Here is a 19,346-nt window from a genome sequence, read left to right on the forward strand (position 1 = left end):
TTTTGGGTTTTTTTTAAAAGCTTTTAGAGCCAGAAAAGGGTAAAATAACTCAAATGAAACACAATATTAGCATTAAACTAAAAAAAAAAATCTATTGATAAAGTGGTCGTAAAAATGAAAATTAAAAAAATTAAAAACACGCTATGTACATAATTTAATTTAATTACTGTTCCCTCTTGACAGAACAAAGAAATTTCCCGCTGTCGTTGTAAGCTACAAGTGGGTGGATTTGGTTTCAAACCCAGGCAGGGCCAAACGAGATCCTACAAGTTATTTATAGTGATAAGTGGTGTTATATCGGGGTTGAAAGAATGACGAGTACAATATTCGTTTCTACTCCAGGCACATGGTCCGAAATTTTCGGGGAAGAGGCCAGTCAATTAGATCGACCTCAGTACGCAACTGGTTCTTAATTTATCGACCCTGAAAGGATGAAAAGCAAAGTCGACCTCGGCGGAATTTGAATTCAGAACATAAAGACACATGAAATACCGCTAAGCATTTCGTCTGGCCTGCTATCGTTTCTACCGTCTCGCCGCCTTAATGACGCATACATTATCAAATATGCTAAGACAATCTGAAACCAATAGAAACTTTTAAACGCTTACCGACTGTTATGAAATTTTGGGGTTAACGGACTTGAGTTAAATGTAACGGGAGTTAATTAATCCGATAATGATTTTCAAAGTTGACTTAAATGTTAAATCTTTAACGAAAATGTTAACTGCGTTAATTAATGATAAACGGACTAACGAGCTTACACTCAGCTCTGTATACATATATATATATATATATATATATATATATATATATATATATATATATATATATATATATACACGCACACAAATGCGTACATACATACACACACACATACATACTACATTTGTATATACACCGATGCAATGACCCATTTTTTACCATCAAAACTCTCAACACTTAGTCATACCAATGACCTTCAAGTTACAATTCTGTCAGCGAGACTTTAACTTCACTCCATAACCTTTCTCATCCTTATTAAAGAATTTAAGAATGTCATTTTCTTTTGACCCTGCGATGCTGAAGTGGAGGGAAATTCATTTTCATGTTTCACGTGTGTTTTTGCAGCAGCAGCAGAAGTCACTGTCTTTCACTACTTGGCTGTTCTCTCTTCCGAACAACCGGCTATTCTTTTCAGCTGACGGATGGTTTTGGTTGGCCATCTTGATTTTATCAAAAAATGAGGGGCGTCTTAGCCCAAACAAGTTCCAAAATAGCCCCTAAGGGCTACAAATGGAGAACAACTAACCAGTTCCCCCAAGGTCCTAGTTTGTTTAGCTAAGTAACAGTAACTGTACAATTAGTTCCTTATATTTATATGTCCAGCCAGAAAATGGACAAATATATCCAGTAAGTCCAACAATCCGAAGTAATTTTCATTATGCTAAGAGCCAATAATTTCCTCACTACCACAGGGAAAACTACTAAAATCTTTATAACAATAAACGAAACTAGATTTGTGATCACTGAATCGCACTAATTATTTTTATTAATTCATTGAATAAAAGACTGAATTAAAATACATTTTTATTATAGAGGATATTTTGAATCATAGATTAAATCCGAATATTGACTCCCCTGTTAGTATTATACCTTTGTTGGGATCACGTCCAAATAAGGAAAAATAATCTTGAATTGCAAAATTCTTGAACCAAAACAGTTATTTTATCAATTTATAATTCGCAGGGAAAAGCACATAGACACACGCACAGTACTTTGATAAAATGTTGTGAATTGAGAAGATGAAAGACAAAGTCAACCTCGTCAGCATTTGAACTCAAAAGATAAAGCCGGACGTTATATTGCTAAACATTTTGTCCGGCGTCAAGCGATTCTGCCAGCTCATCCTCTTTGCGATAGCAATATAATAATAAAACATGCACAAAATCACTAATTTGGAATGGATAGATTTCTCATATTTAATGTGAGGTCTTTGAAAATGTGGGACCTATACAATATAGTATTGTAAATTAGTATTGTAAACAAATTTAGTCTGACACTTGACCTACCAAATTTCCTCACATATGATACAAAATATGTCAAACTGCTTGTCTGTGTTCTGTCTGTTTAATCAAGGCTGACTTGGAACTGACTATAACACCAACAAAAAGTTATTGTAAACAAGTTGATAAATGCTGGTATTAATAGATTAGTAACCTATTCCAGCTAAACTGAAAGTGTGAGAACAACATGACTGAGAGTAATATACAGTGAAATTAGTACTCATGGACCTGGAAAAAAAAAAGCGACCTCGATTATAGGAATAGTCTTTGCAAGCTAAGCTACTAACCTACTTATTTTCGGTTAACTTAGAGCATAATTATATCATGTTGTCTGCACAGATTTGTGTATAGGAAGTAAACCACACTCATCCTAAAGAAATCTGGGCTCTTAGCGAAAATACAAATACATTATTGCAGCAATAACATAGGATTATGGATGTTTCAGCATCGTATTTTGTAGAAGCTATTAATATACAAAGTCTTCTGCTTGGATTAGTCACTTTATTGCTCGTACGATGGCTTATAACTAGATCGAAATATAATTACAATTTACCCCCGGGTCCAATAGCTTTTCCAATTATTGGAAATATACCTCAGATGGCTACAACCACAGATATCAATTTAAAGATGAAAGATCTTCGAAAACAATTTGGAGATATCTTCAGACTCAAATTTGGTTCTGAAACCTTGGTGATTGTATGCAAAACAGAGTGGATTTTAGAAGGATTGGTAAAGAAAGGAGATGAATTGAAAGGAAGACCTTACTGGATGTACCTACCGAAGAGATTAATCCAAAAGAAAGGTAAGTCATTTATTTATGGCAACAAATGTCATCGCTTTCATCCCCCACCCCTTACATTTTTCCCGTTCCACAACACAGAACTCAATTCTACCTCTACATTCCCCTATTTTGTTTGACGATTTTAATCTGTGTTTCTTTGTTTCTTATTTCGGAGTCCCGTTGGTCGAACAACTGCCTACTCGATCTGTTTACTCTTTTCCTAGTTTTCAAAGGAAATTGTGCAAGCATATCACCACTATATTTCATCCCTCTTAGCGTTATTTCCGACTATTGTTACTTTTAGACCGGAATGTCACCAATTTACTTTGATGCTTTATATTCTGTTTTGTCAAAGCTTTTTAGCAGTCACGCCTTGAGAGTTAGTCACAAAACTGGTAGAGTGATACTATCGGTAGGTTTCTTAATCTCGTTAACTGCAATTCAGTAGTGAATGAAGAGAATTCCGTATTTCTGTTGGATTCTTTGTTGTATTTGTTAAGTACGAACAACTTGTCTTTTCTTTAACACATAAAATACAGTTCTAAAACTAACAAAATGGTAGCCAAACTCCCTCAAATAACACACAGATTTATAGACGGGTGTATATAATGGATATTATAAACCCTGGTAGAGAAAGATATACTTTAATAGTCATAAACGAACGACACTTCATGTATATAAAAGGCGTAATAGATATGAGCAGAACGTTATATGTCATAGATAATGATGCGACGAGGGTTAATCAATAACTAAGAGAATATTCTCACGTCAACCATCTGGTTATTCATTCGATGTGCTTGAAATAGCAGCCAAGAATACCTCAAACCATGCAGTTGTAAAAAGAAAATAACATTGCACTATGTAGCCGCTGGTTGACCAGATAGCAGGAAGGTCGTGGTTTGGAGGCCTTTATCATAGCTAATTACAGCTAATCAGGGGTTGTGCAACAACTAATGGAACCTCTATGCAGGAGGGTCCGCTATAAAATCATACCCGCCATCTTTTCCGCATTGAAAACGTAATGATGGCTGGATGGCTGGACGGACGGATGAGAGAGAGAGAGAGAGAGAGAGAGAGAGAATGAGAGAGAGAGAGAGAGAGGATGAGAGAGAAAGAGAGAGGATGAGAGAGAGAGAGAGGATGAGAGAGAGAATGTAACAATTACAGGATACAGTAAACAAAACCATTGGCCCGAATATGATTTTTTATAATAACAAGTTTTATTTTCGTTGCGTGTATAGGAATTCAGAAAGGAAAATATCTTTTCATAGCGTGTTAATTCTTGATTCCATAGTTTGTAGAGGCGAGTAGGGAGGAGGGGGGGGGGGATAATCTCAAAGTAAAATTTCTGTTCGTGAAGTGTTTATTTTGTTTTATTGTTTTCCAACCAGGGATTCTAAAGAATATTATTATCAGATATCCAAGATAGCCTCCGTTATTTTTTAAATGGGTTAAAAAAATAAAATCCCCTTTGTCCTCTTTTCTTCACAACTTCCACTTCACACTCCAAGTAAGCAGAAGGTACAACAACATTATTGGAACAAGAGAGAGGGTGGAGAAAGAGAAAGAAGTGAATATGTGAATGTCTCTCTCTTACACACACACACACACACACACAAGCAGAAAATTATTCTCTCCCTCTATAGAGTTAGGGCAAGGGTTCTCAACTATATTTTATCTACGGACCCCTTCGATTATTATTCTATTCTGGTGGACCCTACCTCATAGCCTGTCGATGTTTTAAAACTAGTTTTATAGAAACTTCTTTCAAAATTCCTGTTTTGTTATTCACACATAAACTGTCTAGGTTGAACCAGGTAAAACGTTAGAGAAAGTATCCTAGCTTTTTTTTGGTTTTTAATAAATAAATCTAAAGTAAATTTTTTCATGGACACTTAAAATACTATGTGCGACCCCTATTTAATATTTTGCTTGCATGGACCCCCTAAAGTTTTACATGAAAAGGAGTAACCCACCCAGGAGTCATATGGACCCTTGTTGAGAACCACTGACTTAGGGGAACTCTAAGAATTATCGGACATCGAGAGAAACTAAATGAAAACAGTGAGAAGAGTAATTTTGAGATAGAGATAGAGAGAGAGAGAGAGAGAGAGAGAGAGAGATAGAGAGAGAGACACACAGAGAGGGAGAGACAGAGAGGGAGAGACAGAGAGAGACATAGAGGGAGAGAGAGAGAGGAAGAGAGAGAGAGACAGAGAGGAAGAGAGAGACAGAGAGACAGACAGAGACAGAGACAGAGACAGGCAGACAGAGACAGAGAGAGACAGAGACAGAGAGAGAGAGAGACAGAGAGAGAGAGAGAGAGAGAGAGAGAGAGAGAGAGAGCAATTGGGTGAAGTATGTAGTAGTGAGCCGAGGAAACAGAAAGAAGACAGAAGAAATGAAATAAAACGGACGAAGCAAGAGAAATAAAATTCTTTCTACAGTTCCATATGTAAGAGATGAGGAATTCTGTACATTATTTACATTGTTAGCATTTGGGTACTGGAGTCGCTGTCACATATCAATCCACACATTCGGTTAGACACACATTCTTGAAACAAGTACAAACACTTAATACCAACAAAGCTGTGCAGACACACACACACACACACACACACACACACACACACACACATGCACACACACATATGCACACACTCTCAAATACACATATATACGCATGTATGTACACATCAATAACGTGTGTGTGTGTGTGTGTGCGTGCGTGCGCGCGTACGTGTGTATGTGTGTGTGTGTGTGTGAGCGTGTGTGTGTGTGTGTGTGTGTGTGTGTGTGTGTGTGTGTGTGTGTGTGTGTGTGTGTGTAAGACAAAACATACCGTTCATAATGGTCATTACACATTCCATTATTGTAGTAAAATCGACTTACAACTGTTTCCGATAACCATTATAGTTTCATTCGTTGATCAGTTTACTCAATTGGTCCATTGATTCAATTGAGAAAATTTGGACAAACTTAAAAGTCTAATGCTATTCTCATCGAAGTCATGGTATGCTATAACTCCGACCAAAGAACGAACTAATCAATGAATAAACCTATAAGGATTATCAGACACAGCTGTAAGTCGAATTTACTGCAGTGGAAGAGTATGTTACGGCCATTATTTATACCTTGTCTTGTATATTACTCTGTGGGAAAAAAAGCGCATCCTGACTGGGAATACATCTTGTTGATTTACAATAAAGAATGGTGAAGAAATTTAAGCTATGAGATATATATATATCAGTAATATTCGTAGCCATTTCAACATGGCTGTCCGTTCGAGCGGACACTACTGCATTTTTTTTTTACCCCTAGAGGACATCTCTAGCACAGTGCACAGTACAGAGCTGCATCCGAAAATATTGTAAGCAGGGGAGCGAACCCCTACCATCCCTATCGTTAGGAGATGGTAGGGGTTCGCTCCCTTGCTTACAGCTTTATCGGATGCAACTGTTAACTAGTTAGATGGAATATCCTCTTGGGGTTAAAAATTCACAGAAGAGTCCGCTCGAACCGACAGGCTTGTTAAAAGGAATAGAAATATCATTTGTCGGTACAACTACTGCGTTGATCTCTTAGAGAGATTTTAGAACTAACATTTTCTTTTATTTTAGTAAATATGACAGCTTTTACCAGTAGTCCTAAGTTCGTTATTGATTGGTTTCTTCAATCGGCCCAATGAAAAGATGGAAAAATTAAACGAAAATATATATATATATATATATATATATATATATATATATTACTCAGGCCAGAGGTAGAGTAATATGCTTTATTTAAAAGCAGCAGAAATATAACAAAAGCTGTTACTCAGAGTTTCACGTTCAGGTTCGTCGGAGAGTTTGTTAAGATAGACAAAATAAACAAAGCTCTCCGACGAACGGGAACGTGAAACTCTGACTAACAGCTTTTGTTATATTTCTGCTGCTTTTAAATAAAGCATATTACTCTACCTCTGGCCTGAGTACTCTTTTTTCCACCTTGTTTCACATTTATATGCTTAATCCGCTATATTAACGAGTTATATCTATTTATCATCCGAGGAGACACATCTGCACCATCTAGTTGTTCAGAATCCCATCTGTGAGGTATCGCTGCTAGATGGGAAGAAACAATTGTCGTAACTAATAATAAAAATTCTCGTATATTCCATCTTCCGTCTTTCATTTAGCACGCACACACACACACACATTTAGCCCATTGAAAAAAGAAAAATTGAACGACCTAATACATATATATATATGTGTGTGTGTGCGTGTGTGTGTGTGTGTGTGTGTGTGTGTGTGTGTGTGTGTGTGTGTGTGTGTGTGTGTGTGTGTGTGTGTATTCTTTATTTGTCAGTGAAGGCTACCATCGGCTTCATGTTAAGAAAAGTAAGAAAATATCCTTGTTAGTGTGTTAACAATTTTTCAAACCGATCACATGGAGAAAAGTGTTTGTTTCCATTTTTGAAAACAGTCTCGCTTCGTTCACGGGATTTCTTGTAAATTTGCTTAAATGAAACAACGAATCAATGGATCAAGGAACGTTACTTTAGAGCACCATCTTTTGGAGTTTGTCTCCTTTGGATATGTCTTTTCGGTAATCTTTTTTTAGTTTTTGTTCTGGGCATGGTGTCCATGCCCAGTAAACCATGCCTAGAATAAACAAATAATGCAAAATTAGTAACCATTAAAATATTTCCGGAAAGACAAATCTAAGGAAGACAAACTCCAAAAGATGCCACTCAAGAGTAACGTCCCTTGATTCATTGGTTCTTTGTTTCATTCATGCGAATTTACGAGAAATCCCATGAAGCGAAACTATTTTCCAGAATGGAGGCGAACACCTTCCTCCATGTGATCAGCTTGAAAAAATTATTGAGACACTAGGATATTTTCCTACTTTCTTACATGACACCAATGGTAGCCTTAAATCACAAATAAAGAAATATATCCACCAATGCGGTGTTGAGCACTCATTTCAGCATTCAATATTTACGTGTGTGTGTGTGTGTGTGTGTGTGTGTGTGTGTGTGTGTGTGTGTATATACATACACTGAAAAAAACGTCGCTCTGTAAAAAATGATTTCTTTCACGCATGATATTGAGATTAAATGGATTTTATCAAATCTCTAGGTAATTTAAAATCAGGAAGATGTCACTGACCCACAGCACCACTCATTTGAAAACACAAGGATTGTATTTAGGATTCGAACACGCTCACTTTTCGTGAACGTGGTAATGCTGGTGAATGCATCTTTATGAAAAGCATGATGCACGTGCAAAACGTTATCTCATTGGGGAGTCATTTGGTATAGAAGGCACCCAAGTCATTTGTTTCCCAAACGCAGCAAGCATGCCAAGACTGATACGACATCATAGGGAGCAAGCCATCGTCCATGGATCATTGCTAATGACTTGAACTGCAGTATTCGGAAAATTGAGCGGCTGAGGGAATGATACAACAGCGCGGAAGACCGTCCACGTAATAGCCGACCGAGGGTTACAACGGCACGTCAAGGTCGCCACCATTTTTTCCTGGTATTAGTTGTGCCTCCTTCAAAATTTCATGAATTTTATATTCTCAATGATATTATAGAGATCCTTTTCAAAACGGCTCCAAGTGTCAATTAGGTGGGATCCTCAGAAATTTAAATTCACGCTTAAGCATTTGTATGGAGAATGGAGACTCCTTTATTCGGGTGTAGTGCCACGAATGACGGCACAGGTGGGAGTGGAGATACTAACAAGTCTCCGGCTATCAAATGTTTTATGGACTGGATCCCATCGGTTGGAAGGATTTGCTTCTTGAATGCTGAATTCGCTTAACCAATATCTTCTGACGAACGTAAGGTGCATCTAAGAGCGATGAATAAACTCTTGGACACTGAAGTCACAAGAATAATTAATGAACTGCTGGAGAGAATCAAATTTGGTGCCATATTAAAAGCCTTTTATAGTATTATTATTTATAATTTTCTCTTATAATTTCTTTTTATTTTTCAGTTTTAAACTTTACCAAACACATAAAACACTGTATAAGTACTTCTTTCCTTTCTTTCTTTTCATCTTTACTATTGTTTTAGGGGTCTCCTTTAACACTGGAAAAGAATGGAAGGACTTAAAAAAGTTTACTATTTCAACACTCCGAGATTTAGGAATGGGCAAGAAAAAGCTAGAAGATCATATATATTTGGAAACCCAGTCCTTAACCGATGCTTTTCAATCTCACAATGGTAAACCGTTTTCTTTGAAAGACCCACTGGCACACTTCTCTTTGAGTATTGTGTATTATATAATATTTGATGAAAGGTTAGTTGAAATCAACAGATATAGTATGCATTTATTATGTATGTATTTTATATTAGCATGTATCCATACATATATGTGTGTGTTGTGTGGGGGGGGGGGGGTAGGACTTTTCTCAAACTGTTTTTCTTCTGAAGATGAGCCCTTACGCCTGAAATATAAAGCCTTTTTTAAAACTTTCTGCATTATCAGAATCTTTCTATCATCTCTTTTTTTTACTACATATACGTGTGTGTGTATTCATATGTATTTATGTATGTACGTATATAATCGTTGTAGGAATTGAGAAGTAGTAGAATCGTTGTACGAGTTCTCAATTGGAGTCTTTGTCAGGTAGTGACATACACGAGCTCGAGTCACCTTCAAGGAAGCGGTAAAAAGTCTCTGTCTTGCGGAGCTATCAGCGATAGCACGATAGATGAGATAAAGATAGAAAACACGAAACCCGCCTCAACATAATAGTGGCGGTAAGAACATAACAGTGCCTATAACAACATAACAATGTGGACTGAGGATTCCACCTATTATAAGCACATTGTAACATATATGTCGTCAATGTATCATATATATGAAAAATAAGCACACTTTCAAGTATAGAGCAGTAAGTCTATGTCCGGTCATAGAGTGACCAATGGTGTCGCGTCTACAAAGAGCCTAGCCCTATGGACAGCTCATCGGACTCTGAGGCCGAAGACATATAACTCAACTCTGTGAGGCAGGAATCCGTTACAGTCAGATAGTAAGTAATCAAAGAATACACAATCCAGGTCGGCGCGGGTTATCTCCCTTAGACTAATTAATGTGGGCCAAAAGAGGGGGGGGGGGGACAGAGAATTTCGACCTTAAGCTGCTTTTAGTTCATAAGGAACCTTTCGGATCTAATCTTTGAACGGAAAATTCCTTGCTTGCAGCAAGTAGCATTTGAAATGGATGCAGGGGCTAAAACTTTCCTGGTGAAAGTTCAGTAACCTTCGTTTCAGAGAGTCTTTGAGGACCCTTGCTCGCTCAGCTATGCAAAGCTTGCAGCGTCCGATCCCGCTAATGTAGGATCACGGCTGCTCTGTGATCCTCCACTTGATATCGTTTGGGATCCTTTCAGCTTTGAGGCGACAAACGTGATTTACCACAGATGTGATGAATCGTCTCGCTTGAATCCCGAAAGAGGTTGTATAGGCGCCGCTTCAAGGCAGTCCCAGTTGATCCGATATATTTCCAGGTTTGTGTGTTGGTTGTGTTCACATTTCTGACCTATGTTCGGTTGGCTCTGGGCCTGGAGATGTTGTTGCCGCTGGTGTTGCTGTAACTGTCATCGGTGCTGTTATTATTATGAGGCGTGGGTCTGGCGATATCGCTGCGACTGTGGTCGTTGTTGTTGTCATCCCTTGGCCGCTGCGTTGGCGCAGCTATCACCGATGGTGATGTGAGTGCCGTCGTTGATAATACTGGGTGTGGAGCTGGTAGCCTCGCTGGTGCTACTGGTGTCAGCGTGGTCATCATCTCTGACCGTAGTGATGGTGTTGGAGTCGTTGCCGTTGCTGTCGATGCTGTTGGATGATCCGTAACTGCTACTGCTATGGCCGCTAGGTCTGAGTATCATCACAACCTCACAACTTTCTGAGCCTCGCATTGTCCTCCCACCACCACTGGGCAGTCATTGTACTCCCTGCAAGAGCAACCGGCCTCCTCCTGCGTTTAATGAGTGTTAGCGAATATACTTTTCATATTGGGTCCGCAACTAGAGGAGACTCTTAGGTTGTGCCTACGGAACAAACGTCCGTACCTGTGTGTCTGCGGGATGTGCTTATCTATTAACCTGAGGAATATTTTTCCCACACAAGTCTTGAAGTTGAGTGAGAAAAGTGGAGCAAACCAAACGACGTTCCGGCAGTGCTTCCTTTTGTTAGTGCTAGGGCCCAGCATAAAGGAGATGCAGTCCTTAAACCCACTGGACACCAGTGCCTCCTTATGGAAGGGGATTGCATCACCGAAAATTTCTTTCCTTGAGGATAAATTCGAGATCCTTTTGCCGACACCCTTCACTTGGTTCTTGAACATGATAGAGGGTGGGAGGAGGCTGTGTCGATGTAGGACAGCCTCTCGTTTGGCTTGCGGTAGGGCCTGTGTGTACCGAAACCCATGCCTAGAGTGACATCTAGTAAGTCTACGGTGGTGAGGTTAGTCTCGATAATAATTTTGAGTCCCATGGAGCGTAGAGTGTTAACCAGATTTTTTCTAAGCCTATCAAATGTGTGCCCGTTGGTTCCTCTAGAGATAGCCAAAGCGTCATCTCTGAAAAGGCCCAAGAGGACTGAAGATAACTTCTTCCCTAAGGTGTCCAGGATATATAGTCCAATAGGATCACATACGTCGGCGCTGTCGTAGGCTCCCGTTACCACATCGAAGGAACCCTCGGGTTTGGAGTACTTGATTCACGTCGAATCTTTATTGAACAGCATCCTTTTCCTGGCATGCATGATAACGTCTCTGTCGTTAATGTCCGTGAAGCCCTTACCAAAGGAAAGTGCTTTGATCAGCAACCCCTTCGATATAGACGGGTAAAATTCGACTATATCGAATTGTGTAAACCTTGTTCTGCCCTTTCCCCTATACCTAGACTAATTGTTATCTGTTTGGCTTCACTGTTAATGTTGTTGTATGTGTTTGGGGAAGCGCGCCTTTATTTCTGTGTTATGGAAATATCTAAAAGGCTGTCGTAAGTGTGTCTCTATCTTATATATGCTTTTAGTCTTACCCGAGACTAAAGATATATATATATATATATATATATATATATATATATATATATATATATATATATATATATATATATATATATATATATATAAAATATACAAGAAATGAGGGCAGGGAATCGTCAATTAATAATAGAATTAATAATTAACAATTTTGCCAAGTAGTTCAGTATGAAAAAAACCTTTATCGGTAAGACCATTTATCATCATAAATATAAGGGATTAGCAGTAGTTCTTTGACTGCTATTTCTAAATTTTCAGTATGTTGGAGAAGCAACTCAATTGCTAATCCCTTATATTTATGATATATATATATATATATATATATATATCTGTGTGTGTCTTTGTGTTTGTATTTTCCTCCATCATCACTTGGCAACCGGTGCTGGTGTACTTACGCCCCCATAACCTAGCAGTTCGGCAAAACAAATTGACTGAATACTTGGCTTCAAAATAAGTCCTGTAGTCGATTTGTTCGATTGAATTCCTTCAAGGTTGTGCTCCACCATGGCCACGGTTAAATGACTGAAACAAGTAAAAGATTATATTATATTGTATTATATTCTATTTTATTTTATTTTGTATTATATTATGTTACGGTATATTATGTATTTTGTAATTGAAGGATCAGATTTGGTGAACCTGAGTTTCAGGAAATAGTTGAAAACTTAAGATTTTTCTTCAACAATATAAATGCATTTATGCCAGAGAATTTCTTTCCATTCCTGAGATTTGTCCTATGGAATTCTCCCGTAAGTAAAAAACACTTCATATTGAAATCTGAATATTATTAAATCAAGTTTTGAACCCAGAAAATATAGCTTTGTCAAACTCAAAATTCTATCATAACCTTATTGTTACTGCTCAATGTGTTAGGGGAAAATTGCCAGATCAATATAGCACCTGAATCTGCTTTTCTAGTAATAAAATTACTTCGTATTTAAACGGTTTGGATGTCGATAATAATCTTAGTTGTGTTGCTGCCTTTACATTTTTACACTTCTCCATGGTAAGTTTCTTCTATAACAATTCTACTTTGTCTAATATAAATCACTATTTCTTCAATGAAGTTGGGCCTACAATGAAAACAATAGTAACGTTTGCCAGTAATAAATACAGACACACACACACACACACACACACACACACACATATATATATATATATATATATATATATATATATATATATATATATAGTTTTATTTAGGGAAAAGAACTAAGGTTCATGAACTCATCGATTCTTAATTTAATTTTAATTTTTAATAAATTGAATTTAATTGACTTTTTACCTGTAAATTTGGATTTTTATCCCTATTATATATATATATATATATATATATATATATATATATATATATATATATATATATATATATATATATATATATAGGAGAGTATTGTAGTTCGCTTGAAGCATTGTGTATTGTTTGTAAAGAATAAAAATAAGAATAAGAATAAAAGTTTATAGCAGAGACTCCAGCAAATTAAAATCTGAAGAAGGAATTCTAATTCCGAAATATCATCGGACTACAGTTTACCAAGTTACAACAGGTATACAGTCCATTTTTTGATCTATATTGCATTGTTATACCTTCCTAAACTATATATATATATATATATATATATATATATATATATATATATATATATATATATAATTCATATTAGTTTATACTTCCACAAAGCAATTTATTTAGAAAAAACTTTTTAATTATAATGTCAGCTCTGTGTGTAAATAATATAGTCTTTTAGAAACATGGCATACGAAAATTGTGGATACAATTTGTGTTAATTAATGAGTATAGCTGATTGATTTGGCTTAGCATAACAATTACGTTTATTTGATTCACTCCAAAAAGAGGAAATTCGAGTCCAGCGATGAACGTTGATGACTGTAGATGAAAACAAAATAGTATAAAATATTTAATCGGACCCATGGGCCACTGATGCTAATTTTTTCCACTATAGCTAGAGGAACTTATCAAGAACAACAAAAAGATCCGAAATTATATAAAAGAGAAAATCAGGGAACATAAGGAAACCTACAATGGTGACTACATAAGAGATTTTGTTGACGTCTACTTACTCACACTTGAGAAGGAACCAAACAATGAATCTTTATCTGGTGAGTTACACGAACTGTTATGTTTCTCTTGTTTCTTTCAAGATATTATATATAAGTTTTGAAAAGAGAATATTATTTCATACAAAGAAAGAGAATCTTACAATCTTAACATTGTGTTACTTAGCCCGTCAGTAACGCTTTCACATAATTAAATATTGATTAGATGCTGACTGGATAGTGAAAGTTTTTTTTAATTTTTATTGAACTAAGTTTTGTTATATCATTTATCACTTAACGCATTCGCATAAATGCAATTCCGTGAAATATTCAAGCTTATTTACGTGACAGATATATACAGTTCAACTAAAGGTTGTATCATATGTACGACGGTATTTTTGTTTTTTTTGTTTATGAGAAAAATGGCAAAATAAGAGTGAATATTTATTTTATGAGTGTTGTGTATTAAGTCTATAAAACTGGGCATAAATATATAAAATACGTAGATATAAAGTTCATTAATTAATCATCGTATTCCAATTTTTTTCACATTTCATTGAGTAGCAGATGAGCAATTGTCTTTCCATACAGACAAAACACATAATATCGTCGTACATATGCCCAAGAAATATAGCATTGTGCATCGATAATTCGTCGCCACGGGCCAAACCGTCAATCAAGAGTTTTACGGTGACATTTTAAAGCGTTTAAGGAGGGACATTTGGCGAAAGCAAATCATAACTAGTCCACAAACGTTTTGGTACTATCTCGTACACGTACACACATACACACACACATACATACATACATACATACATACATACATACATACATACATACGTACATACATACATACATACATACATACATACATACATACATACATACATACATACATACATATACTTTATATTGTTTCGTTTTAAACAGTTATGAAGTTAATTCTAATAATTTTACCTGCTGTTGCAGAAGAGAATATTTTCCAGGCGACTATTGATCTTATTATGGCTGGAACAGACACAACAGCTACCGTTCTTAACTGGGCTTTTGTCCATATGGCCAAATATCCTGACATACAGGACAAATGTCGAGCAGAAATTGAACAGGTAAAATATCATATTAGTTCATTAATATGTCCCGTTTATTTTACTTTTTATTAAAAATATTTCAGTCCGTGCTCTGCGATTGCGTGGTAAGTATCTTAACATTTATGTTGTCTTTAAACGCACCAGATATAAGCAGATTACGAAAGGAGATAGGAGCAGGCGTGGCTGTGTGGTAAGAAGTTTACTTCCTAACCATATGGTCCCAGGTTCAGTAAATCAGCATGGCACCTAGGGTAAGTCTCTTCTACAAAAACAGATTTCAAATGGAAATAAAACTGTTTTAAAAACTGCAAGAGCACTTTTATGTACCGTACCACTGTGACATTCAAATTTTCTTGTAGATATACGCTCTCGGCTATAGGGATATTTTTTCTTAGTCACACATTGAGAAGGGGAAGTATTTCATGATCTTTCTAAATTTGTGAGATTGATACAGTTGTTTTCTGAGGGTACGGCTGTCTGTCTAAAGGGACTTGTTTTACAGCAACACGGACTTATTCTTTGTAAGTATAGTACTTATTTTATCGGTCACTTTGCCGAACCGCTAGGTTACGGGGACATAAGCTCACCAACACCAGCGATGGGTGTACGAACATAGACACAAATACACACACACACACACACACACACACACACACACATATATATATATATATATATATATATATATATATATTCAGGGCAAGCGAGTAAGTACACGGGCTTATATATATATATATATATATATATATATATATATATATATATATATATATATATATATATATATATATATATATATACGCACACAGGATGGCACACATTTGCATCCATAATGCGTTTCGTCAGATTCAAACGTAAATATGCTAATCGCTGTCGTATTTCGCCGGCTGAGAACAATCCATTCCATAAATAAGAGACAGTTTTCTTTATTATATCATTGATTTAGAGCTGACTTTGACGTAAGAGACGCAACTAGGCTGAAACTTTGCAATGCCGCAAAGATCCATTTCCATCATGAATAGAGCACATCGTGAACACACATTCCTTTGAAAAGATGTGTTCTCCGAATCAGAAGTACAACAGTGATTAGCATATCCATATTCGAATATACCTGAACGTATTAAGAATGAATGGATTACACACGCACGCACGCACGCACACACACACAGACACACACACACACACACACACACACACACACACACACACACACACACACACACACACACACACATATATATATATATATATATATAGTATTAATAAAATACACATATTCATTATAACGAATTGTTAATTTCAGATCACCGATCTGAACAGACCTGTCACTATGGAAGACAAACGACACCTGACATACATTGCAGCGACTCTACTTGAAGTCCAGAGAATTGCTCCTGCTGGTAAGCAAGCAGTGACCTAACTTTTATCGTTAAAGAGAACTTATTCCTCACGCCATACTTTGTATTTTTGCCACAAGATTTGTCCAATAACGAAATAATTTCAGCACAAAGGGGAGAACAAAATGAATCATCACGCATATGATATGGGTATCAAATTACTAGATCCTTTGTCAAATGAGGGTCAAAGAATGGAAGTCCATTAGAAAGAATTAAGCATTTACAATATATTAGCAGTTTTACGTATACAATTTCATATCTGCTGAAATCTATATTGTTACATTACGATTTTACATCATTTCAATATTATATTAGGTCAGCTTCCCAATATGAAACCCAATTTTACAGCAACATAAACTCATAACCTGGCACTACAATGTTACTTCACCAAACATAATACTTTCTTATGACAATAGTAAAACAGCCTATATCAAATTATCCTTTATCTCAACATTGTTAACGTTGAAAAAAATTCTTTTAACAGTTCCACTCACTGTTCCACATGCCGCTATGGTTGACACAACACTAGGAGGATATGATATTCCAAAAAATACCATTGTTCAATTCATGTTAATGGCTGCTCATTATGATCCGATGTATTGGGATAAGCCAGAGGAATTCCGACCTGAAAGATGGATTGGCGAAAATAATGAGTTAAATAAAAATGAGGCTTATATGCCTTTCTCTTTGGGTAAGTATTGTAAATAAATTTTATTGATAGGGCAGACCTATTCCAGCTGCGACCATCCCGATTAGGAGAGAAGACAACAACATCATCTTGTTACTGATGGTGCTTCCTTTTCTATAATTGCAATGTGTCATTTGGAGATTGAGCTATCATGTTTAAGGATCCCACATGGTCAGTTTGCTAGGTATAATAACCAAATCCATATTTGTTAGCTGGTGAATGTAAGAGCCTGTAAAGCACCGGTAAAAATACATGCCTCTTAGCTACATCCTAAGCAAGATTTGGAATCTTGCTTAGGCAGTCACCACTTCTGGGTCACTAAAATACCAATATTCTACTGCTTCTTATTAATTCATTATACTTACGAAAGATTGGTCATTTGCTCACTTAAAATTAATCATCCTTCTATTAGCAAAACCTTACCTCTTTATGTTATCTTCATTATTGATAAAAATTCAGGAAATATTTTATTTGCTGAAATATTACAAGAGATTTGATATTTAAATCTTTTCGTTGAATAATAGACAAGTTAATTATATTTTATTAAAATGTAAACTTCATTATATTCTATCACATGTAATTTGGCTTATCTACTTTATATCTTCTATTTTATTTGTAGGTCCCAGAATATGTGCGGGAATATCACTAGCCAATATTGAAACCTTCATGGCATTTTCAAATATCTTACAAAGATTTAGATTGGAAAGTCCTGACGAAACACCAATGATAATGGAAGGCAAACAATCAGGAATTACTTATGTTCCAGTAAATGATAATATCCGTGCAATACCACTGTGAGATATATTTGTCTTATATATTTGAGGGCACCACTTCACAATACACTGACGATACAGTTGAAAGTATATCACTTTGATGTAAAAAGATATCAAATTTCTGTAAAATACTGCTATTTTGAAAATGGTACATCACAAAATTACATAAATTTCAGTTCATTAGTGATATTATATTGACCTACACGCTACTGTACATAACATGCGTGCAGTAATATCTACCCATAAACTTCATAAAATTTAGAGGATTGAAATAGATAAGACACTAACTATTCCTATGGTAGTTGCAAAGTTTAACTTTGTCAATAAAGCTCCAGTACTGAATTATTTTCTTTGAGTCCCAATTTTCTTTACTAACCTAATTTCTTTCCATTCATTAGACTTTGATATATTTCGTCGAAATGTGCCCTATCTATTCTTTTATTTTTGAAAAGGGTTCAGTAATATGAGACTGGATTGTGCTGCCTTGAGGGTCCTGCTGGAACGAGAAAGATATCCCCTATAAGTATTTTGTTTACCAAAGTCTGTGAACATAAAGCCAAAGCTATTTCTGTTCCTATTTTAAGTAATACAGTTATAGATCTTCCTGGGTTGTGAATGTTTTATCTGGTTTCAAGTTCCAATACACTCGGCGCATAATGTTTCACTGCATTGCAAAATTACCAGGGATTAGAGAACCGAGTGAGGCTTCTTAGATGCCCGGTGATTGTCTGGAGCGAATGTGCAGTAACACCAAACGTGCACTGGAAAGCATGGAGAGAATACTGCAGGACTTGCATGACAGTAAATAGTGAATGATGAAGCAGAATAGGAATGGTGTTTTCATGTGTCCTCTGTCAAACCCTGTCGGCAATCCCCAAATAAACAAAACATGGTAAAACCCATGCTACCTTTAATCGCCATCGCTTTGGACAAAATGTATAACTGTTTGCAAATGTAGATTCTATACATTCAGAGATCAGTTGTCAGGTCTTTGAGTAAGAAAATGTTACAAGTAAGAGAAAGATTTCCTTCCGGATGTTATTGAATCGTGGACAAACGCTTATAAGCATAGTGTTTAAGATAGTTGGTGAATAGATGTCTTTCTAGCTTGCAACATCATTATCTCAACACACCTGTGCGTCTGTGCTGTGAGCTCAACATCAGTAACTGGTCACCATGGCAGGCACTGCCAAAAATAATCATAACTACAAAGCAATTCTTCAATAAAGAAGAATAGTTCGCTATCCTGCTGAAAAATGTCTTTACCGCACACTCCAGTTAAAAAGAAGACTATCAGGTTCCTCAAAAATGCTGCTTCTCAGTTTAGTCACGGTTATACAATCGCACAATAACACTAAAAGCAAAGAATCAAATGCCACAGGCAATATGGCATATGCTATTCTCAGAGTGTGCACCAAAGGAGAATGCGGAAATTTACGCAGAATTCCACGCATATCAACAAGT

At 36.3% G+C, this 19,346-nt stretch overlaps 1 protein-coding gene across 1 annotated transcript; it reads left to right on the forward strand.

The window, feature by feature from the left end:
* The first annotated feature begins 1,159 nt into the window (after nucleotides 1-1,159).
* LOC106876450 (cytochrome P450 2J4) lies at nucleotides 1,160-18,224 on the forward strand. The gene is made up of 8 exons (XM_014925011.3): nucleotides 1,160-2,844; nucleotides 8,897-9,122; nucleotides 12,498-12,624; nucleotides 13,843-13,999; nucleotides 14,906-15,042; nucleotides 16,328-16,424; nucleotides 16,906-17,112; nucleotides 17,729-18,224. The coding sequence occupies exons 1-8, from the start codon at nucleotides 2,475-2,477 to the stop codon at nucleotides 17,905-17,907; spliced, it is 1,500 nt and encodes a 499-aa protein (XP_014780497.1). The 5' UTR covers nucleotides 1,160-2,474; the 3' UTR covers nucleotides 17,908-18,224.
* The last annotated feature ends 1,122 nt before the right edge of the window (nucleotides 18,225-19,346 follow it).

This window comes from Octopus bimaculoides, chromosome 11 (genome assembly GCF_046866305.1).
Source record: "Octopus bimaculoides isolate indiv1 chromosome 11, ASM4686630v1, whole genome shotgun sequence".
NCBI lineage: Eukaryota > Metazoa > Mollusca > Cephalopoda > Octopoda > Octopodidae > Octopus > Octopus bimaculoides.

Bases quoted from the DNA above. Each gene is read 5' to 3' on its own strand.
- LOC106876450 (XM_014925011.3), top strand. From the start codon at position 2,475: ATGGATGTTTCAGCATCGTATTTTGTAGAAGCTATTAATATACAAAGT. The intron at 2,845-8,896 runs GTAAGTCATTTA...CTATTGTTTTAG, and splicing joins GAGATTAATCCAAAAGAAAG to GGGTCTCCTTTAACACTGGA. The intron at 14,000-14,905 runs GTGAGTTACACG...CTGCTGTTGCAG, and splicing joins AAACAATGAATCTTTATCTG to AAGAGAATATTTTCCAGGCG.